General features: G+C 52.4%; 1 protein-coding gene across 5 annotated transcripts in view; it reads left to right on the top strand.

The window, feature by feature from the left end:
• Lar (tyrosine-protein phosphatase Lar) overlaps positions 1-24,269 on the top strand; it is a 165,347-nt gene that overhangs the window by 59,577 nt on the left and 81,501 nt on the right. For all 5 annotated transcript variants that reach the window (XM_017911761.1, XM_017911759.1, XM_017911758.1 and 2 more), the window contains exons 2-3: positions 12,685-12,816; positions 13,965-14,123. In XM_017911761.1, the coding sequence (XP_017767250.1) occupies positions 12,685-12,816; positions 13,965-14,123 (291 nt within the window). The remainder of the gene's footprint in view (positions 1-12,684; positions 12,817-13,964; positions 14,124-24,269) is intronic.

Raw genomic sequence — 24,269 nt, 5'->3', positions numbered from 1 at the left:
GGGGGGGAGATTCGCAACGACCGGTGGTTGCTCGAAAAACTCGTATGCAGGTTTCGTAACGCGCGCGGGGTGGCATGATGCATGGACGAAACACGGCACGAAATCGGGAAAAATTCGCGGATACCCTTTTCGAATGGAAAACGTCGTCGCGGTGGCGCGCACCGATCGTTATTATACTTGGAGTACCCTTTTTACCCGATTCCCCCTTTTCACCGCTCGTGGTCCTTTGTCTTCGTCTTTATCGAGCCACGTAGTAGCGGTGTTCGTACGATGGTCGCGCGCGCGGGGAGGAACTCGGTGCGAAGGAGTGGTTTTCAACCCTTTCCGCCCGTCTTCCGCCCTCCTGATCCTCGACAGCTCGAACGAGCCTTGGCCAAGAGCCAGCCGGCAGCGTATTCATTCCAGAAACTAGCCCCCGATCTAAGGGGCCAATTATTTAATCAATTCCACCCTCTTAGCGGCCGGTATAGACACCGCATAGGCTATTCGAGGTACGGAACTGCCGACGACGACAGTGGCGGGCCTCGACAATTGAAATCTCCACCCCACCTCCTCTCCCGTTCGCGGAGACTTGGTTTTCGAGACGACTCGATTCCAATCGGTCGGTCACGCTCCCATGGTATGCCCATTATATCCACAATGGGACGATTTTGGAGCAATCGCGAAAACTTTCGTCCGTTGCGGGAGGGAGCTCGATTTAGTCTACCAGGCCGGCGCTCTCTCCTCCGTAACCCTTGCATCGGATCTGCTCGAAAACTACGCGGTCGTTATATCTCGTGAGATACCCCTCACAACGGAGACGTCGTTTACCACGAGGTCGCGTTTAAAACGAAACGACCGAGTTAAAATAAGACGATACGCGAGAAGACGTTCGATCCGAATTAGTGCCGTAAAGTCTCTGGAATACGTGGCTGCTAGCAGCTACACGGCTCGCGTCTCTGCCGATCACGCCAACGTCGTACATCACGAATCCCCTTGGAGACCCATCCTCTTGACCGCGTCCATCCGCAATCGTACGTCCGAATGCTCGAACGTTAAACGTGATTTCGAACTCACGCTCGCGATTCCACAAAATTAATCCGGGTCGGAGCCATCGATTCGCCTCTTTTCCCGCTGTCCTGCCGTTTATTTTCCACCGGGCTACGTCGAAATTTAATCGAACTCGTTTCTTTCCGTGAAACACCGTGGGGTACGATGCGATGGGATACGATACGATGCGATGCGATGCGATGCGATGCGATGCGATGCGATGCGATGCGATGCGATGCGATGCGATGCGGTACGGTGCGGTGCGGTGCGATGCGGTGCGGCGCGAGAGCTTTTTAATTTTTCCCTCGGTATTTATACCCGGCATCTCCCGTGATCGCGAATCTACTCCTTACGTTCACCGTTTCGTTTATGCTGGCAATTTTCGCGGTAGTGGAATACGAGATGCCTATACGCGAATAGATGAACGCATCGATAAAGAAGGAATATAACGCGAAGCGAATGGTAATAAAAATTACATCAGAGTTCCCTCGTACTTCGTTTCTGCGGCGATCGATCCCACGCGTTTCCCAAACTTTTATTTACGCTCTGCTCGAGAGCGCCGTTAATTATTGCCTCGAATACCCCGACGAATCGTAACGGACTCGCGTTACCAGTTTCTCGTGAATTATTCCGTATCGTTGGAAACGAGCGTGCTGCTCGCTCTGCCGAGCCGAATCCTTTTTCAGCGCTTTGATTAAACGCGTATTGCCACGCAGCGGTTTGCATTTATTTCCAAAAAATTCATATCGCCCCAAAGTCGGCCAATCGGCCTTTCTCAGATCGACGGATCTCCGTCTTTTCCGCTTTACCGCTTGTCGACGATCTCGACGACGACGACGACGACGACGACAACGATCGCCTCGAATTCGACGACTCGTGGACGTCCACGCAAACACGGCCGAATGGAGAGGAAAACGGGGGAAAAACGAACAAATTCGAGAGGGTAACTGTTCCGGCGGTGTCAAATTCGATAGCAGGCGTGCGTCGCGACGCGTCGTGTCGCGTCGCGTTGGGTGGGTTCCGATGAAAAATAAATAGGGGCAAACGTACGCTCGTACGTTGCCGCGAGCATCGGCAAACGAAGCGAATCGGTGTTCGCGTAGCATGGCCGGCGTACAATCGGTTTGCCCTCGTAAAAGTAGCCCGCGTCCGCGCGCGCAGTCGTGATCGCGATACGAATCTCTCTCTTTGGCACGCTCGTCCTGACTGGTATATAGGTCGGCTATGTGCGGATTGCACATGCCTAGCTACGATGCCGACGTGCTTTCGGGGTAATGACGCCGATACGCCACCGATACACCACCGATACGCCACCGATACACCGCGGGTACCACCACGCTAGACCGGTTAAATATACATCGGTAGTCGCTCGAATATTTCCCGTATCACGCGCCTCTAAACGTGTTCCTTCGTCTTAAATCGAGAGAAACTCTGGCCTCGCACCGCGTGTCGGGATGGAAGAATTTTTCATAGACGAGAAGATGCATGGGAGTGGGCTTGGTCGCGAAGAAAAATGTCAAGGGTACGCGGTCTCGATCCGAGAGTTATCGAGGAGCTGCCCTATCTCGAGCGGGCAGAGAAAAAATCGGTGAAACATTTAACTAATAGATCGATGTCAGGGGAGAAAGATCGGGACGGTTAAGGGTTGTTCCCCGTACTCCTTGCCCCGCAGGGAAAGAAAGCGTCTTCTCTTCTCTTCGTCTCTCCTCTCGGTGTGGCACAAACGACGAAGCGTGAACGTCGATATCGCGAGCGTGTTATTACGCGACGATTCTTCCGCGAGGCCGTTTCTCCGTCGATTAATCTCTGGTACGTAGAAGGACCATCGGTACACCGTCGTCGATGGAAAAGCTCGCAGTTAAATTCGCGCGTTTCACCGCGGCAAAGAAATAGGAAGCGAGTAACCAAGAAACTCGAGGGAATAACACAAAGGTTTCTCGTGCGCGGGGAGAATCGAATAATAAATATTTAACGTGGAAACACGGCGAGCTGGAGGCGACGGAAAATCTCTTAAACGTTTTACGAGTCGGCGTGTGCGTGGAGTAAACGCGTACGCAATTTCCTCACGGTTTCCCGCTCGTCCGAGAGCTTTCCGCGGCACTCGACCGGGTCGTTTGCCTCGAGGACCCGTGTCTTACTCTCTTTTTCACGCGCAGACAAACGTCTGCGGTTTTCCCGCGGCAAACCGCGTCCTCGCTCGATCGAATCGTCGTCGGGACAATATATCGTTTTCGCGTGTTTACGTTGCGTCGGTAATCCGGTGAAATGATCGCAGTACTCGTACGAATCCACCACGCGTATGTAACGGGCGGAACGCTTCGAGATCCACGAAGCGTTTCACCGTGACCACCGATACACGACTCGACTGAACGAGCTTTTTTCAGGAAACATCAGCGACTCGCAGTACATCACATACATGACAAGTAAGTACGAGCAGCGTGAAAAGTTTCCGCGTGCTGGAAAATTTCCCTCGTAGCCGAGAGGAGTCACGAAACGCAAACCGTGTAACTCCGCGGTGAATTTATCGAAGGTTTGGAAGAAGGAAAAGAGCAGGAACGGAGCGGAAAAATGAAAGGAGAAAAGAGTATGGGGTCGATGGAGGGGTGCGGGAAGGGAAATGGGAACGGTAACGGGAACGGGAATGGGTTATCGAAGGTTTGGAAGAAGGAAAAGAGCAGGAACGGAGCGGAAAAATGAAAGGAGAAAAGAGTAAGGGGTCGATGGAGGGGTGCGGGAAGGGAAATGGGAACGGTAACGGGAATGGGAATGGGCGAATGGGGTAAGGGCGGGGGAAGAGGGAAAAGGAAAAGAACGTCTGGACGACGTCTGAAGGAGCTTGTTTCGCGTGGCCGCGCGCCGGTCTATGTTTCCTTGCGTTTCGAGGGCCTCGTTAGAGTCGCGGCAAACCGCCGTAAATCGGCCTGTTTTCGAGGGTCGGTACTCAATTTCGCTTGGATGACCGGCGCCGATCTAAATTTCAAATCCGCTAATGTGTATTTTTGCACCGAGTCCGTGGCTCTTATCGGGAGGTCTACACGCTTTGAATTTCAAATTCCGCGCGCGCAACCCGTGTCGAGCGTAGCACGGACCAACTTTCGAATGTTTCTGCCCGCTTATGCGCTGTCATTTGTTTCCCCCCCTCTCTTCCAGGTACCAGCCGCCGATCTACGATATCTAGCGGATTTTATTTATGGCGGCACCGACTACGTATCGGAATTGATTCCGTGATTTATTCGCGAACCGTCCTTCGAACGGCCGATCGATATCGCCGAAGAGAGGAGAGAGAGAGAGAGAGAGAAAAAGAGAGAGAGAGTGCCTCGAAATCGAATTTCGAGCGACAGGTTTTTCCTTTCGAGTCGCGTTCTCGTTTCCGTCTTTCTCCCACCTCGCGAAACCTGACCGAGCCTCTTAACGAGGAATGAGCGATAAATTTTCCTTGCTCTCTCTCTCTCTCTCTCCCTCTGCCTATCGATTCGGCTCGCTTCGCGACGTTATTCTCCGCGCGAAAGTACCGCGCGCGACGAACGCATTAAGGTCACGAAAACTGTCTCGCCGTATAATTTGTATAACGAGAAGATATTCGAGGGGAAGTAGGCGGAGAGCTAAGAATCGGCCACACCGTTCCTCGAGTCCGTCACTCTTTAACGACGGTATAACTTGCACTTTATCTCCGCGTAATTTTCCCTGGTACATCTTCGCGCGGTTTTTACGGGTCTTCTTAATGCACGGGACGACTCTCGCTGGCTAATTGCACCGCGGCGACCGACGATTGCGAAAGTTCCGCGCGCGAACCGCTAGCAAGAAAGTCGCGCTGCCACGGACGGCTAATTGAAGCGCAATTAACCGCGTTAAAACGCCGTCGTGTGCTGATTAGGGTGCCGGCGTGTCACCTGCCAGCGTCGCCGTCACCGTCGCCTCAGCCACCACCGTCAATGCCGTGTCGCCATCGTATCTACCCGGCCTTCTAATCTCTCTGTGCTCGTACTGTTCTCCCGTCTCTCCGCCATTCTCTCGCTCTCGTGGTTTTCCAGCGAACCGCCATCTATGACTTTTCCACCCTGCTCGATACCGCGACCCGGCCACCCGACGTCACCACCGAGCCGCGTCACCGCATTCGTCGATCGAGGATTTCTCGTGGCCACCACACGTGGAGGCTAGGATCGGTCGATAACGTCTAGGGTTAATTTCCATTTTCCAAGTATCGCGGGTGGACAAAAAAGATCGCGGGCACGGAACGCGTATTAAACTTTTGCGTTCTTCTCCGTTTCGTAAATGCTCTTTAAATGGGTCTGAAAGCACTATTAGCGTTAAAAGCCAGTTACGAGCTACAGCGCCGGTAGCGCTCGACCGGGCTAAGCCGACTCGACTAAAAACGAGATACGAAAGTGCTCTCCGGATATGTCTCCCGCCGCGGGTACGCGCTTCCGCGGTTCAAATGCCATTTCGTTTCTCGAAATTAAAATTTCAAAGGCACGCGAATCGAGCAACCAAGAGGTTCTCCTTTCGTTCGGAATTTACTTAGTCGCGCCAGTCGGCGTCCCACCGTTTCGTGGTTTCGCGGCTTCGTGGTTTCCGTGGATTCTTTTGGACCGTTGCCGCGGAAAATACGATCCGCGTCCTCGTTCCGTCTACACGGAGAGAGTCGAAGAGACAGAGGGAGAGGGTGAGAGGACGCGGGACCGAGAGCCACCTCGTCTACACCCCCGCGGTCGGGTTCTTCGATGATTAGTCGGTCGCGTACGCTTGGCGAAATTTACGGGTGGCTCTAGAACTCGGCGATATCTCCGAGACGTCAGGCGGGGCGGGGCGGGTCGGGTCGGGTGCGAGACGAGATGTAGGGGGCCAAGGGTGAAGCTACTTATTTAGAATATTGCTGGCATGCATTTGCATAAATTTAGTGCAGGCCCTACAGCGTTTCTGGTCGCGTTGCGCCCACCGTTATAGACCCGTGGAGACCCTCTTAAGTGCCGGAGATAGACCCGAACCCCGTGACTTGGACTCCGCCTCGTGACCCCGACCACACACCGGTATCGAGTCGCTCGTAAAGAAAGGCTCGCGAGTTTGCTCGACCGATGCAAATTCGAGAGAGCGAGGCATGTTACTCGAAGAGCGAGAGAAAGAGGGAGAGAGAGAGAGAGAGAGAGAGAGGAGCGTTATTCGCGAGGTGTTTGGGCGTGTTGCGAAAGATGGCATGCGAACGCGCGTGAATCATTGCCGAAACAACGGAGAACATTGCATCTCACGGATTTTCGAGGCTGCCACCGGCACGCATACATATTCAAATTGAATTATCCGCCCTACCAGACGCGTTGATTCGAAATCGTTCGACGGCTCCCGATCCTCGTCGAAACAGCAGTCAGCCATACCGCTCGGTTCACCGAAAACCGGCGCGTATCCTCGTCATTGTCCCTGATCCGCTTGGACTTTCTAGACTAATGGAAATTCTCGGCGAGAAGTTGGTTAAACGCAATCGCTTTGCATACGTATCGAAGTCTAGCCTCGTGCATTTCCATACGATGCATCCTATACGCGGCGCCGCTCCTTTTGGCCCCTCGCATAAGCGCATACAAATACGTAGGCGTAAACACGCGTGTGTGCCACGTGTTTGCGTACCGGGCACGTTTGCCTCCGGCTGCATCCAAGTTCGGGTACAGGTGCGGTCGCATCGATGCGGTTACCGGCCAACGTGGCGTGCATCCTCGCGCGTATGTTCTATGCTATACGCTTTCGACGAAGAAGACACGATTGTCGCGCAAAGATAGGGGGGTGATATCGAGATCGCCGCGACTCGCGGAGATTAACGAGGTTTCAACCGTACGATAGGCGAGCGCGTCGGTGAAATCGCGCGAATCGCGAGAATAAAAGCCGAGAAAGAACTCGCGGAGAAATTAGAAGAGGGGTAACGAGTTCTCCTTTCCGGCGTCGTACACGCGCCGTCCGCGGGCGAATTGTTTTTTCGTTCCTTTGTTCTCGGCGCTCGCCGGTTTTGCGTTACTTATCTCGTTAAAGAAACGCGAGGAACGGATAATCCGCGAGCGACAAATCGCGACTGCCCTGAGAGACGCCGGTCGCTCTTTTCACGGCCGTAACTTTATCGCGAAAGAAGAGAGAGCAACGACTCGCGGCGCGAGGTGAATGGGGCGTGGAGACGCGTTTGTGCCGGTACAGCGGTGTGGTGGTCGGGAGCTCGCGGAGAGAACAGTAGAATAGGAATCGTAAGGGTCAGACACGGCGAACGCCGACGCGGAGGGCGGCGAACGACGGCGAGACCAAGTTACCGAGTAATGGGCGCTTTAATTCCAAAGGAATAAATTGCAATTTTTCCACCGCGACGTCGCGGTTCCCATTCACACCTCTATCCATCGTTCGCGTTAAAAATCCCGGAATTCGATTAAAAACGCGACTGCGAGTTTCGCGAGAGCCGCGCGATCCCGAATTGAAATCTTCAAATTTCATATTCGACCGCGTCCGACGATGAGCCAAACTGCCAGCCAACCGACCAACCATCCAACCAATCAGATCGTACCTAACGCTCGAATTTCGCGCGAACGATGTTTTTCTCCTCGTCGATCCGCGTGCTGTACCTCGTATTACTTGTAGTACCACGTAACAATTATGAACGGGACCAGTTATTTTCGGAAAATCGTTCCGTTCCGTCGAGACACGAATAGATAACGCGCTTTGGAATAGCAGAACAGCTTTAAAGTGGCATCCGTCTGACGTTGACCTATATGTTGAAAATGAAAAAAGGGACGGGGTCAACTATTCCGAGCTTTACTCGATTCGAGTAGAAAAATATCGCGAGTACGACACTTTCTTCTTTACGGGATAAAATTAACGGGGCATTATCGCGAAATATATTCACTCGTTCGCAGCATTGATTTTCTCGGTTTTGTCGGTGGGATAACAGGTTATATTTGCGACCGTATCGGTGGGCGCCTCGCGACGTTGATTTCGACCGAGCAGAAATTATAGAGGCGTTGCGCGAAACGTATTACGTTCGAAAAGATCGAGAACGCGTACGTAACGGTACGCGGCCCAGCGAGCAATAATACTTAAACGCCAATGACGGTGCACCGGCATATAAATTCAATTTCACGGTTCGCCGGAGAATAGCGGAAAATTTTTATTATTTAATCCACGCGAGATTCTATCCTCCATTGTTGGCGCATTGTGCTCGTACAAACGCGAAGTAGAAAACGCGGAGAAGCTTTCCGGAAACCGAAACCGGACTGCTGCCGCCGCCTCTGCTGCTGCTGCTGCCGCTGCTGCTGCTGCTCCCTCGTTGATACGCGAACACCGTCCTGTGGATAGAGAGGGGTTGAAAACCTATTTAAATTAATATTTGGCTTGCCCCGACCGAGAGGTCTCGATCGCGCGGAACGCATGGTCTGTCCGACACCGACCTCGGATTTCGATACGCTAAAATGCGAATAAGGTTCGCGTAATTATTTGCGATAAACCTGCGCTCGCGTAATGCATACTCGACGCGGATGCAGCCGCGCCCCCGACGTCGCCGGTACCGCCGCCACCGCTGCGACCACAGCCACCATCGGATTTTCCATCCTCTCGTCTCTCCTCTCGTCGCTCCTCTCGCCGTTCCTTTCCTCCTGCCGGTGAACGTCATCGTTCGTCGATGAGAATCCACCATCGTTCGTGTATAAACTACCGTGTTTACAATCGATGCCCGAGCAAAATGGCACCGGCAGCGCGACGATGCAGCGAACAGCAGAGTCTCTTGCATCGCGTACAACACACATACCTCGCCTGGCTCTCGCTGCACCTGCTACATCCACCCTCGAGATACGACGAAACCAAGTCGCAGATATCCACCGTTTCCACGCGCTTTCCATCTCGGTCTTGTTCCGATTCCTACTCGGTCGATTGGTCCGTTGGCAGAACCGTCCTATCGTACGATCTCGGATGTTGCTCTGTTTACAAATCGTTTCACATTTTCCGTTATTAATCGATAGCAGCAGCGAGGCACGTGCGCGCGCGTGGAAAATCTCCGTACTGTGACGACGAAACTCGATGCCACGAAAAGGGATGCCGCGATCGATTCCGTAATACGTTCGGCAGTAGGTAACGCGTAATTTTATTCAAATCTCATGCAGATTGCTCCGTTATCGGCTACTTTTTCAATTACGTCGCGGCAGGCTATAAAGCGTAATAGAGGCGAGCGCGCGCCGCGGGCGAAACTTTTTCTTCGGTTTCGCCTTGCCCCGCTTCGCTTCGTCCCGCGTTCCTCCGTACCGAGATCCTGCCAAACCGGTATAAACTTTAAGTATGAGATACGGCTTGGACCGTTTTTACACCGGGCACGATCGCCGTGCGCGCGATTCTTCGTTATTACGAACTTTCGGCAGAAATAACCGCCCGATCTTAATCCTGATTTCCGTCTATGGGAAACGCGTTCGCTCGATTCTCGCTCGCGACGCATTCGGCCGTGACTAACGAATTCGCGAGGGCACCGAGCGAGCACGTTCCTTCAGGTCCTTTGCTATTTTCCCCCGGGAGAACGAACGGGTGGCTCTCGCTATCCGTTGGAAAGTCGACCGCCATTCGTTTCGCGTGCCTCGCGTTTCACGATCTAATTTTCACCGACGTTTAATCTTTGCACGCGATTCTTCGTCCGGAGAGAAGAAGATCGGTTTCTCCCGTTTTTTCTCTCCAGCCCCGGAGAATGGAAAAACGCGAGCGGAAAGGTCGCGTTTCGGCACGTGGCCGAATTTTTTCCCAAACGCTCGGAAAGGCAGCTTCGCAGCTGCTTATTCGTCTACGTGTTTCTTCGCACGCCATCTTGGCGGGATATTAACGCTATCAACGACGCAACTTCGAAGCACGCCGCGTAATTTCTTCCGTGTCGCTCGGCTGAGAATTACCGAAACGCAATTACCGAACCTCGCCGCGTTCCTTTCTACGGCGATCCGCCAACGACCACCACCCCTCTGTGGCTCGCCGAATTCCCGTGTTTTCCTCTTTTCGACCGCGTTTCCGAACTCTTCCCTCTCGCCAACTCTCTCTCCCCGGGATTTAATGAAAACGAGCGAACGATCGCTTTTGATGGCGAAAAGTCGAAAACTTGTTTCACTCGTCGAGGTCTCGTTGTCCGTAATGTAGCTCGGGCTTTAACGAACGCGTTCACCGTCGATCCCTCGAACGAAACGCGATTCAGCACCGCGCTGTAATTTGTAAACTACGCGTTTCCCAGTTGGATTCAATTGCTCGCCAAGTAGTAGTAGTAGTAGTAGTAGTAGTAGTCGAGCGACTAGAAGAGGGAAAAGAAGAGGCCGTTCTTGGTGGCCGGGCGCGCTCGCCGCGGTTCTCCATCCATTGAAATCGCGTCCACTCGATTCTTCCGATATTCGACGAGACTTAATCTCCGCTATATATCTAACGGTGTTGGCCGAAAGAAAGACCAGCGGGTCGGAATTTAGAGGCGGGATTCCAGTTCGCGGCTGTTTATCGTGTAGCTCTTTCATAGTCGATCATAAATTATCATTGGGCAGCAGTGGCGCGGCAGGTGCTTTTGATGCGCTCCGCAGCCCGTTCTAAATAAGTATATCTATATCTAGCGTCATAGGTGAATTTTGGTCAAAAAGTGCCATACGATCTACGGGAAGCCTTCCAACTAGCTCGATCATTTTATCCTTTAAAATGATTTTCAGTCCGCGTTGCGTCATCCATGATCTTTTGAAATTATGTCACACACGCGCTCGCGATCGCGGTGACTTTCACGGGATTTTCAATCGCTGTTCATACGGTTTTCATTTGACTTTTCATAGAGCTTTCAAACGTTTCACGGGAATTTTGTAAAATTTCGCCAAAATTCATCGAAAATGATGGTCAAGAACATTCAGAATGTTTAAAAATCCATCGAACCACGCGAATGCCGGCACCGCGTTCGATTAATGCACCAGCTTCCAACTATTTCGTTATGATAATCGTCACGTGCCCGGCCACAATGCGACCCGACCGGATGGCAATAATCTCGAACGAGCGATTCGATCAAAAATTATCGACGGTTCGCCGATGGAATAATATTTACCTTAAATTGCATCGCACATATACCCCTTCATCGCAGTTTTCATTGCACAGCCGATAGATTAACGCGTTCGCGTTCTCGTTCGTCGCTGCGCGAATTTTCGTCCCATCACCAATTCTTCCTTCTCTGTCCGACACTCTGCTATGCCCTTTCGACATCGTTTCCTCTTTTCGCGATAATCTTTCATTTTGCGTTCGCGCCGCGACAATTTTTTCCCCCTCGTGCCCGAAACTCGTCGCATTTCGATCCGATTGGACTCGACTCGACTCGATTCGATCCGGTCCGATCTGATCCGATCCGATCCGATTCGATTCGATTCGATTCGATTCGATCCTATCCTATCCGATCGGATCCGATTCAGCCGCAGATACGTCGACGGGTTACGAGGTCACCGACGATCGATCGTGAATCAAACGACAGACTGTACGTGTCAACGGCTTCGCCATGCCGAAAGCATCGGTTTTCGTCAGATCACCGAGGTTAAACCGCGTTGTTGCGCCCGTTCACCGCGTTTCGACCAATGTTCTTTCGAGTGTGTCGCGTCCCGTTAGCGATGGAAAACACCTACCTTAAACGCATCCCCGCCGGGCGATTACGAGAAACAAGCAACGACCTCGTTTCCAAGATGGACGATTTCGTCTTGCCGATTTTGAGCGCTCCGATTTTCCGCGACGACGCTATTCGTTTTCGACCGGAGAGATTCAGGAGCAATCGGAAGATGGAAAAAGTCGGAACGTTTTCGTTGGATTCGGCGATCCATGGAAGAGTGGCCATAAACGGTCCGTGCGATCGCAAAGTTTCGAGACCAATTTAATACTTGGCCGGTAGTCTCGCTCCAGATAGCATACCTCTTGGTCTGGTCCTTCCGTTTCCAGCGGGTCGGTATTACTGCACCCTGGGCTGGACCAACGGAAACTACTAGGGACAGACAAAGGAACGCCTCGTATCCATCCATCTTGGAAGGACGACCATCTTTTTATTGCTGGGTAAACGCGTGTCGAGTCAGATCGAAATGTTCGTTCACGGGAAATCCGCTAATTCCGATCCGCGCGTTTCCGGACGACACGCCGCGCGTTCGCGCTATTTGTCCGCTCGATTTCTTGCGATAGCAGATTTCGTTTATCGAGTTTACACGAGTTTTCATCCTATCGAATCTACGAATGCCTGGGATAACGCTTTTCCATTTTTTTGTTATCTCTTTCTCTCTCCCTTTCTCTATTTCGTTTTTCTTTTTTTTTTTCGTTTTTCCCCCTCATTTTTGCCGGCATGTCCTTTGTCGGGTATCATGTTTGAACGAAAAGTTTGTTCCAGCGCGAGCCAACGCAATTTCGCGATCGTAAACGCGATCCGATTCGATCCGATCCTCTCTTTTCCTTCGATCGGACGAAAATACGTACCATCTTTGCCTTTCATAATTCGCTTAGTCTTACCGGCGACTAGCAAATTCTTTCAGAGACTTTTCCCGGTACCGAGGAGCCTGTGTCTGTCTCTGTGTCTGTCTCTCCTTTCCTCTCCGGCTCGCAAACTCGGAGAGCAACGGTGGGCATCGAAACGGCCCGAAGGGACTACTCGACTCTAATCAAAGGCTTCCCTTGATCTTGTGCTCGCAGGTCCACCGACGGTCGTGGTGAAGCCACAATCGCAGCAGGTGAAGGCAGGCGGAATAGCGAGTTTCTACTGCACGGCGAAGGGAGTACCACCACCCCAGATCTACTGGAGGAAGTTGGGAAAGAGAGTTTCTCGTAAGTTTTCGCTTTTCACCCTTTCGTTCTACCGTCTGCTCGCCTTCCAAACTTTGCACGAGCAGCCGGTTTCTTCTCGATCGTTCGCGTCGCTTTTTCTCGGTCAACCAACCTCTGGACGACGGGGATGGAAATCGTATCGACAATACCGAGTCTCTGCGCCGCTCCTCTTCTTCCATCTCTTCCTCGTTTTTCTCTCCGAATCTACTTCCCTTCGCCACTACTTTTCCTTTTCTTTTTCGTTTTCGTTTTCGTTTTCGTTTCGTTTCGTTTTCCTTTTCATTTTCGTTTCCGTTTCCGTGTTCGCTTCCGTTTCCGTTTCCGTTCCCGTTCCCGTCGTTTCGTCGGTGTCGTTCTTTTTCGATACGCGGTGCCTCGCGTCGGATCTCGTCTTTTCTTTTCCAACTAAATTTCTCGCTCGTTCGAGCCGGAAACACCGGCTGTTGCCGCCTGGTGCGCGAACACGGACTCTACGTCGGACTCTTCGTTATCTCCGAGAGTTTCCCACGATTCCGACTGCATTGCCGAATCTTGCAGCGATACTACGTAAAGTACACGTTACTATCGGTTGTCTTCGTGGCCGCTTGCGTTCGAGCGGAAAGTCTAGAGTCGCGTGGTTGTACGCGTTTGTTAGTCACGCTCGATTCGGCAGATCGATTTCCGGTTACGTAAGTTTCCGAGTATGATTCGATATCGAGAGGTTCGCGCTCGGGCTATGTTAATGGAATTTGACGGCACGCGTTACGCGTCGCCGGGAATCCGACGAATCGAAATCGGCACCGAATTCTGTTCAAGAAGAGACTGCGCGGGGACCAGCTAACCGTTGGAAATTTGCAACGCCGCGAAAAATCGTGCCGGTTAACGGAGAATGGTCTCTTTTATCCTCCGCTCGGGCGATTGTCCTCGATTTCGAGCTGGTTCACGGCTCCGAAATTCGCTAATCCAGCGAAACGGAGATAACGACGCGTAACAAAGTTAGTCGTGATCGCGCGAAACGCGCGCAAATCGACCACTTACGAATTCCTTTCCGTCCGATTTCCATACCCCTTGGCTCGTTTCCATCGACCAACCGTGTTCCTTCCCTTTTATCTTATTTTTTCTTCCCTTATTCGCCCTCGTTCAACTCGATCTCTCTTACCATTTCGCAGAATCTCAGTCACGGTACCTGGTGCACAACTATGAAAACGGAGCTTTACTGCGCATCGAACGCGTGAAGCCGCTTCGCGACAGCACCCAGTTCGAGTGTCTAGCAGAGAACGGAGTCGGCGATGCCGTGTCAGCGTATGCCCAGCTCAAAGTCTACGAAGGTACGTAGAACCTTTTGCAAGCATGCTTTCCTCTTCATTGGCGATTCCGCGCGGCGAGCACGGGGCAAGTTTCTCCGATCCGCTGCGGAGAAATTTCCGAACGGTCCTCCGGCCTGGATAGCAGCGTCGTCCGATAACTATCAGCGTGTTACGGTCGAGAGGCAAACGGCGTAGTCGAAATTTAATATTTAACGAAAGGTTGCCAGAAACAGCTGCCGCCGTGGCTAACGCGACACACGCGACACACGATCGCCCGTGAGTTTTCAACCATGCGGTGGTAGATTTTCCTCCCGTTCCCGGCGAACAATCGTTTCGTGAGTTTTTGAACGTGCTCGGAGGAGACGAGTGTTCTCCCAAGGCCAGATAACGAAGCTCGAAGGAGAAAAAGAGAAAAAAGGTGAAGAAAAGAAGGGAAGAAGAAGGAAGAGCAGGGAAAGGAGTGATCGAAATTCTCAGAGCCTCGAGAACAACACGACTGTATAACGAGCCAAATTCTGTTGAAATTAAACGAAGCCTTTCTCCTTTCGCAGTTCGGTCCAACAGCGCGATCGCCCTAGCGAACAGCTTAATGGCGCCCAGTTCGGCGACCAGGCGGAAGGCGACGTAATAGAAAAAAAAGCGACTGCCGCGCACCTGGAAAGCTTACCCTTTTCCGGGAAGAATCTCTTAAACTTTCGCGAAACGCCTTAATTGGCTTGGCCAGCTTTTTAATTCGATTCCAACTTCGCCTCGCGGATATTTTTGCTCGCAGTTTCTCGTATTCTTCCTACGAAAAGAGAAAAAGGAGGTGGAAAATGAACCGTCCGTTGCGAGAAGCCGTCTCGAAGCTTCTCCTTCCTCCGTTCTTACTTTTTCTTTTTCCACCTTCCCTATCCCCTTTCGTCCCCTTTCGTTCCCTTTCACGGCAATCATTCTCCTTTTCCCGTTTCTCGGTTCGCATCATCGTTCGCGCCATTTCCACGCTCTAGATTCTCTTCAATTTTTTCCCTCTCTCTTTTTTCTTCTTCTCTCTCCGCCTCTTTCTCCCATCTTTCCCTTTCGAAACATCGATTGCCGAGTATTTCGTATCAATGCCATTGCCTTTCGGTGTCATTCAGTGCTCATCGTTAATCACCGGATATTCGAACCCCTAAACTCTCGAATTCGTGCGCACGATTTCACTTTATTCGTTAGAAAATTGATCCAGCGGATGCAGGTTTTTCCAGTGCTTCGGTATCGCGTGCTCGGGAACCGGTCCTTGTCTGCCGCTGTCTTCGCTCCAATTTTTCCACAATTCACTATCTCTGCGACGCAGGTTTTCGAGATACGCGGAAAAGATGAACATCGAAGCAGCTCGATTTTTACGCGGCGTAGGGTGGCGTAGGGTGGCGTAACGTGAGCGCAGGGTTTCGTGGAAATTCTACTTGAGCGGCGCGATCTTGTCGAGTGGCCGAAAGTTCTCTAATTAAAGGACCGCGGAACTTTTTCACGTACAAAATTCCGCTAGGCTCGCGGGATAAATTGAAATTGCACCGTTGAAGGGATACCCGTGCAAAGGCACGCGCGAGCGCGCGCACAGTCGCTAATTGTAAAGCGTCAAACAACATCGGCGCGACGGAGTCTGCCGGCAGGGAACCGACGAGCATCTTTTTTCCCCTCGAGGAGTCGCGGACGATCAATCACCGAGCCGCACGGCACCGCGCCAAGAACTCTTCCTTTTTTCCCACGTTTTCTCGCCGGCTCGCTTACGCCAGAGATCCATGGCCGTGTGTTTTTGTTTTCCTCTTGGTTGCCGGCGCCCACTCTCCTACTTACCGGCCGGACGGCAGAGTTTAAAAGTTGTACGAATTTTTCTCCACCGGCCGGATAAACGAGGTATTTAATTCGGGCCGACTGAAAAATACGCCAGGAGTGCCAGGACGCGCGGTCCTCGGTGCCGCAGGATCGCTCCATCGTTCTCCTCTCCTCTCCTCTCCTCTCCTCTCTCTCTCTCTCTCTCTCTCTCTCTCTCTCTCACCTTCTCTCTCTCAGCCCGCGATTCTTGCCTGCAATTGGTTCGGTAAATGGAGTCAGCCGCGTAACAAGCCCGCTTCGATATTTAGGCATCCGACAGTAGGTTGGCCATACGCGGCGCTTCGTTATCGAACACATCGCCGCGATAAATGCCCGCGAACTCGTATTAAAGCCGCATTCGGCTAATGCGATTACTCGAAGCATGTAACGTTGCAATAATGTAACAACGCAACATCGGTAAATGCGGTTAAAATTACACCACGGCAGTCTAGACGGAACGATCGATAATCGTTGTGCCCGGTGCAGACTTGCCCGAGTCCGAGTAATTATCTCGCTCGCGTCGCACCTCTTTCGTCTGTCCGTACAAGCCTACGCGGCCGCGTTTTTTAACCTTATCTCCTTCCACTCGCGAAGCGGAGAAATTATCGAGCCGGCGTGGCGAGGTTCTGCGAGGCGCGTCGCGACGCGGAGTGCAGGGGTGCGTGGGAATTACGCGAATCGCGATTCCGAGATACGCGCGGTATATTTGCCGCCGCTTCTTAACGCGCGACACGTGCTCGGCGATCGCGCGACCACCATTCCAGAAATCACCCTTGATCTCCGTTCATCGATGCGTATTATCCATGGGAATCTAGTGTGCCGGCGAGTCGTATCGTAAAACTTTACAGCGGAAAACAAGAGCTAGAATATCGTCGACGCTAAAGGTTTCCCTCGAACGGAGTAGAGATAACGTCGATGCTCGCTCGGTTTGCCGTACCGAGTGCCGTCGAGATCGGATAACGTCCTATCGGTCTCGTTGGAATACTAATTTTCTCGTTCGCGAGGGCACTCGTTGCTTCTCTAGTCGCGCAGCGGAATGGAGGGAAAAAAAAATTCCGTCAGGGAAACCGAACCTACGCTTTATCGCGTAGGGGTCGCACGCGGACGGATTGGATAGCCGTAGAGAGAGAGAGAGAAAGAGAGAGAAAGAGAGAGTTACTTACGGTATTTCGATTACCGACGGATAATCGATAGCCGATCTGTCCGACGAGAGGGAAATGACGCGCTAGGTTATCGAAAGTCTCGTTTGTCTGTCGACATCGCGAAAGGTTCGCGCGTCTCGTCAACGAGGGTCGTCATAGCGGGACACGGGAAAATTTCGCCCGAGCGTTTCGAATAAATTTTCCATCGGAAGTTTCTCGTCCTGAAAGCGACGCGGCTCGGTGCATCGTTTTGTCGGATGCCGAAGCACGGTGGTGGTCTCCCCTAAAGGGCATATAGTCCCCGTCGTAGCATTAGCCTAATTTCGAGTCCCGCGGCAGGTGGAAATTAAATTTGCACAAGGGCTAAGTGGCATCTTCGGTTCTCGTTGCCTTCCACGGCGAACTATCTACTTCGAGTTACGCCCGGCACCGAGCTACGGCAGAAGTTTGTTGCCGTGTCTCTCGCTCGTGAAATTCCCACGAAATAATTCTTTCAAGGAAGTCTCGGTGAACGAACCAACGGGCGAGACGTCGATGTCTCGACGACGACGACGACGACGACGACGACGACGACGACGACTACGCGACGCTGTCGCGCGGAAACCGGAAACGATTCGAACGGCCGAAACGCTCTTCGGATTCTCTTTCTACGTTTATCGTCGAAAAACCCGTTTACCGATTTACCCTTCATCTTCTCCGGACTCGCTCGGCTACTCTTCACTGGACCAATCCTTTGGAAATCACTGCAACGATCTCGTCTTTATTTCGATTCCTTAAACTCGTCGGAGCACAAACTCGTCGAGCCCGAACAGTTCCAGTCGCGCCGATACTCGAAACCGAATCGGACGCCATTAATTAACGGGCCTGGTCGCAGACAACGTCGTTTTCTCTCTCTCTCTCTCTCTCTCTCTCTCTCGTTTGAGACATTTTCATAGGAATCGAGCGGCATTCGCCTCCTTGGAATACCGTTTCCGACGAAGAAACTGCGATTTTGCAAACGATCGTTTCTATTCTCGTATTCCGGCACGTTCGAGGAAAGTTCGCGCAACGTTTTAGACACTATTATACCCTAATTAGAGTTTAACGTTCCGACCCACGATTTCCTCGACGACCACGACGGTCGACGATGGGTAGAAATTTTTGCACAGCTAACGAACCGACTCGGAGGTGCGGAACGGTCAATATTGATTCTGTTCGAAGTAAAAGAACCGTCCAACCGGATTTTCGCTACGAACAATTTCCTTTTGTCGTTCTTTCCTTGCCCCGCTGGACGTTTTATTTCCCTTATTTCTCTTCCACCGGTTGCTTCTTCCACGCTCTTCTCGGTTCGCGATTCGATTTCGTACATTTTAAACGACCCAACGGCACGAAACCGTTGCTCGCGTCTACCCGTTGAAATCGGCCATCGCGAAAAATTTTAACGGTTGTTCCCGTGATACATCCGTCACTCTGTATCTGTCTTTTCGAAAATGGCGAATATCGCTGGTATTCAACGCGGTGGAAAAGAGACTTTTACGAGACAGAGACTTTTTACGTGGGTCCCTGGAACGGGTTCGCGATCGATGTTAATTCCTTCGTTTCTCCGTGGTTCCCGATTCGGTAGGAACCCGATAACCTTTTCGTTCGAACGAACGAGACTCGAACCGAGGGTCGTCTTTCGAAATTTCTAGCTTAATTTCGTCGAAACTCCTAGTCGGCGGAATAAGCACGAAATAACGCGACGGAGCTCGTTCCGAGTAGACATTGGATATCTCGAAGCAGAAGATAACGGATGGAAAAAAAGTAGAGATGAACGAAGAACGAAACGGAGAAGACGAACGTTTCGCAAAGGTACGCGTATACGGGGATGAATACGCGCACATGGAGAAAGCCACGATTAAAAGATAATCCGCGGATAAAGAAGCTGGCGCCGCTATTACCGTTATCCATCGTAGCGGAACACCGCGAAGCGGAAGGGAAAACTCCGTCTACGAGAGTGGTATCGAAGCGAAGGGTTACGACGACCGCCCCCGTAGGCGGAGAGTATTTAATTCGTCCGAAAAACCGGTCCCTTAATTAGCGATTAATTGGCACATAAATTAGCCGGGAGTTTTCGCCGACCATGGGCAACGCCGTACGTCTTTTCTTCTATCCCGGTCGGGCGCACGATCGCTCTCCCTTTTTTTCGCGGTAAGCCGTCGCCGTGACGCGGAGATAAGAGCGCCGCCAACTATTTCAGCAATCAAACTTTCTCGTGGACGTTTGAAGTTTCCCGGACCGTGACCCCCTGCGCTCTTCGCCTCTCCTCCCTCGCGCGCTCTATCCCTTTGGCGATTTCGTAGCGAAAGCCGACGATGAAACCGCGCTTCGTCTCTCTTCCGTTTTTTTCTTCCGATCCGTGGAAAGGGAGCGAGGTTCGCGCGGTGATAAAACGAACAGCGCTGCCGGTGGCGGAGGCGGCGGAGGCGGCAGAGGCGGCGGGCGGTAGTGGTGTTAGTAGTAACAGCGACGATGGTAGCGACGACAGGGACGACAACCGAGTTTCTGGCGTCGACGCGTCTCGTTCGATTCGAGGCAACCTGTAGCTTCTCTCGGTTAGGTGGAAAGAATTCGTCGTATTCCACGACCGTTCGCGACCGGCCGCGACCGTGCGTGGAAAGCTCGATAAACGGCGTTTTCGCGACACGCGATACGACCACCCACGCGGTATCGCGATCCTGCTGCTACTGCCCCCCTGTCCGACCTCGCTCGGTCTCGCCCGGCCTCGCCTCGAGGAATCTCCAGAACCGACACACGCGAGAGAAATCGTCGATCCGGGCTGGTCCGATAATAGAAAACGATAAAAGGAGGAAAGAGGCGTTCGGGTGAGCGGAAAAGGAGAGAAGGTGCGAAGAAGGATGGAAAAGAGGACCTTTCGGTGGAGGATCTTTCGGATCGGACAAGTCGAACCGTTTCAGGGTTATCGCGGAATAATACGGCATTTAACAATGGCTGTTTGGTCCCCTCGGGTGAACGCGGTGATGGCGACGGCGGTGGTGGTGTGGCGGTGGTGTGGTGGTGGTGGAGGTGGATCGCGTCGATATACGAACCGCTCGTAGGACGGAGACGAATCGTGTGGCGAGCTAAAGCGGGCAGAGACGGAGAAATGAAAAGGAAGCTGTGGAAACCTGGCCGAACCGTGGGAGGAGGGGAGTCGGTTTCGAGACCCCTCTGGCCTTTCAGAAACTACCGTGAGCCACACACAGCACGCGCGCGCGTCCCTTATCGAAGTCGATGATATTCGGCCCGTGTGCCGCGATTTTCTCCATTCAACGTACTAACCAAACTCCCTAACCCGCCCCTCTTCCATTCCCCCCGACGAAGAACCATTTTCCGCAACCTTCGCGGAGTGGCTTTACGATTTCATGCTCCGTTTCGTCAGATTCGTCGATCGATCTCCTCTTTTTGGTATTCGCTTTCCGACCGGCGACGCGACCGAGAAGAATTTTTTCGAATTTCTCCCCGCATTTTTCGTTCCATCTCGGTAGCGTCGTTACGTCGCGATTTTTATACTTTTCCACGACGAAGCCGCGAACGAAACGAGCCGATGAATTTTCTCGTTCCTCGACTCGACGACGCGAGTCGACTCGATCCGTTTCGCCTCGCCGAATCGCGCGATCGTACGTACCTGCATACACACCCACCCTCTCACGGCTCTATATTCGTTTCCCGTCGTTTCCCACGCGTCGTTTTCCTTCCAAAGAGTCCTTAAACGCAAGGTTAAGTCGTCGAGAGTCGAAGATTAAACTGCCTTCGAACCGTGAACCTCCGCTGCGCGGAATTCTAACGGCTGTCTCCCTTCCGCGCCCCCGTTCTTCCTTTTTCCCATTTTTCTCTCCCGCCACTTCTCCCCCTCCGCCCTCCCCAGTCGCGCATCTACTCCGCTTATTTCCTCGTTATGAAAAGCACGTAAGCGGACCGTCGCCACGCCCGTCGCAAACCGATCGCTCCAACTTTTCCCACCTCGCGAACCGAGGAAGCCGCGCGAGAGTCGCGCGACGAATCGAAATAAAGGAAAAACTTAATGGGAATTACGGCGAAGGGAGGACGAGGAAGAGGGAGGAAGAAGAGCGCGTGCCAGAAAGGAGAAGAGAAATCGGTAAAGGTAAACTTTGTTCCCGGAAGAGGCAATTCGTCTCTCCGACATCCATCGCTTGGCAGACGGAAGCGTATCTCGCGCTTCTTGCCGTTCTAATCTCTCGCGGCGAAGACTGACAGGTTCGCGTCTCGCCAACTCCCGAAGAAAGGAAATCTCGAGACAAAGGCAAACGTCTCTCCGTTTTCCTCTGCTTCCCTCGCTTCTCGTTTCGTCCCGGTCGCGATTCCCTCGTATCATCCGTTCTCCGTCCGAATACGCGCGCGCGACCACGACCGTCATCGACCGACCGAGATAAATATGAAATTCCATCGACGACCGATCGACGGAAGAAAGCGCGTGTCGCACTGGGTGACTCTGCATTCTCGTACGTGAAAAGCGACTTTGATCGAGCGGAAAATCCGGTTTTCCCGGGAATTAAGTTCAGAAGGACGGATAAGACGACGGACGGAGGAGATCCGCTGCCACGCGCTTTCCGCCCGTCACCGAGTTTTTCGTTTCCAAGCGTCTCGTCGCCCTATCGTCGCGTTATTCGCGATCGCTGAAAGAGTACGAAGGAAAAAGGAAAAAGGAAAGAGAGAAGAAGAAAAATGATGGAAAAATTTGCACGAACGTTCATCGCGGATTGGACGAACGAGAAAGAGCGGGGGGTACGGGGCTAAAATTCGGGACGACGCGCGCTAGATGGAAAAAGTGACCGCGATGGCGTCGCGTAGGCATCGGGAAATTCATCGCGGAGAACTAGGCGCGATCGATAATCGATATCTCGATTCGAGACGTATCGTTTAATCCGCGCGTGTCCATTTTTGCCGTGGTTCCTCCGTCGGCGATCGGCCGTGAATATAATTCGCGGCATCGATGTAAATTAATGACGGCGAGCTCGCGCGCGCGTATCGAGCTTTTCGGAATTGCAGACGCGACCCGTCGCGTCGAATGCCGTTTCTAATTTCGAGGTTATATATTTCGCGAAATACCCGCGCGCATACAGAGTCGGAAACGCAAACAAATCCGAATTCAACGGGCCACGCGGTTCGCGCCGCGCTTCGTGCCGCGCTTCGTGCCGTGCCGATCGAATCGCGCGGACGCCGAGACGAATCGATGTCGCGATGTCGAGAGCGACGGGGCAGCACGGTGATTTCGAAATTAATTAAATCGGCCCGTTCTCCGTGTACAGATGGACTTTTTCGCGGAACGTTTGCCGATCGGTTATACCGGGGTATCTCGCGGTCGGGCACGGGAATCAGCGGAATTCAGGGAAAACGTTCCAATCGGTGAAAAGTATCGGGCGAGCTGCGTTTAGCCGCGACTGAAATCGTCACGAGTAAATAATCGAATTTACGGCGAACCAACGATGCGACGCGAACGCGTTCTAGGTCTCCGTGTCCAAACTTTGGCTCACGCGCGCGCGCGCGCGGTCTCTCTCGATCTGTAAAACACCAACGATAATAAGCGATTTAAAAGCATCGAGGGTCGCGCGGGCCGAACGAGCTCGAGACAATTCCATTAAAAAGGACGACCGGAAGGAAGAGGGAAACCCCGAATAGGAGGAAAAGCGCGAGAGCGCTGCGAGATTGCGGCAGACGAGGGAAAAAGAAGAGCGAAATTCGAGCGGGACTAATTCGTCGGGCGCGTGTTTCGTCATGCTCGCCAACTCGATTTACCTCGTAGATTGAATCACGCGGACCGAAAAGAACGAATACTAATTCCTTTAGAGACGAGTCGAGAGATTCGTCAAAATAGAGATCGTTCCGTTCCTTTCTCCATCGGGCACACCGTCGTCTCTTTTCGCGCTTTCATCTGCCTCTCCTTATCCTTCCCTTCCAATCGCCACCCTTCCACCCCCTACGGAAGTACCGATCGGGCAATTTCTTTCTCTATCCGCGTCTCGGCTTCGTCTCCCGTCCAAGCCACAAGCTAAGGGTCGAAATTGTTTCTTCTCCCGTACAATTACGAGCAACCGAACACCCGAGCTTTTCCCCCGTCGTCGAATCACCTTCGTGGATCACTCGTTAAGGAACTTGTTTTCCCCTCTTCCGACAGATAAACCAGACTCTACACCCTCGCGTACAACGATGCCGCGTACTAATTATTACTTATTAATTACAAACGCTCGTGCCCGTTCTTTCCGCTAGTCTCTCAAAGCGAATCCAAGTTAACGGCGCGATCTACCGCGAATCATCGTCGTGCTTACGAATAACGATGGACAAATAATTTTCAACGCCGTAAACGGGCGGAGAGAGTCACGCTCGAAGAATGCAAGTCGGTGACCGGCGACGTAATCCTGATCAGCACCGATATACGTTCGAACAAAGAGATATATCGCGTTAAGTAGAGGGACAGTTTCTACAAATGGAAACGGTCGTCCCTCCCCTTCTCGCGTTGACCTTACTCCTTTACGAGATGCCAGACGGAAAGCTTTTTCCCTCCCTGGAGACTCGTCGAAGAATATAGAATTGTTCACTCGACCTTTTCGAGTTACGAGCACGCGTTGAAAAAAAAGGAAAACTTTTCGAAAACCGTGGCTCGGCTCTATCTCTTTCTGCCAGGTTTCGCGCCTCTGCTAGTCGTAATCACGCGGAAAAAATGTATCTCGATGCGAAGAAGCGAGGTACGAGGCGGAAGGAAGGGAGGAAGGAAGGAAGGAAGGAAGGAAGGAAGGAAGGAAAAGGAGAGAAAGCGTATATAGGAAAGGAAGATGGGTGGAGAATGCGCACCGTTCGACGTGGCTTCGAGAGACAAACGTGCCAGAAATTCGAGACTGCCGAACCGACCGGATGCAACGAAATTCGCTGGCTTGTTAGCAAGATAAAAAGCGAGACTGGTGATTTTCGGTGTTTTCGTTGTTCCCTTTCCCCCCCCGCCGAACCTTTTTCTCCGCCCTTTATTCGTGACGTTGCGTTCCGTTTCTCGGAACATCGAGGTAAATCCTAAGTGCTGGCGGATACACGTAGCTGTGCAAACGTGATTACGCTCCGACGACTGAAAATCGCAGGAAATGAAAGGGGGGGTGTGGGATGGGATGGGATGGGGGACAGAGGAAAACTCTGGCAGATATGGCGGCCACGGAAAACGTTCGCA

Source organism: Eufriesea mexicana, unplaced genomic scaffold (assembly GCF_001483705.2).
Source record: "Eufriesea mexicana isolate 0111107269 unplaced genomic scaffold, ASM148370v2 scaffold305, whole genome shotgun sequence".
Taxonomy (NCBI): domain Eukaryota; kingdom Metazoa; phylum Arthropoda; class Insecta; order Hymenoptera; family Apidae; genus Eufriesea; species Eufriesea mexicana.
Note: the sequence above shows the minus strand (reverse complement) of the source record. Positions and strands in the feature narration are given on the sequence as shown.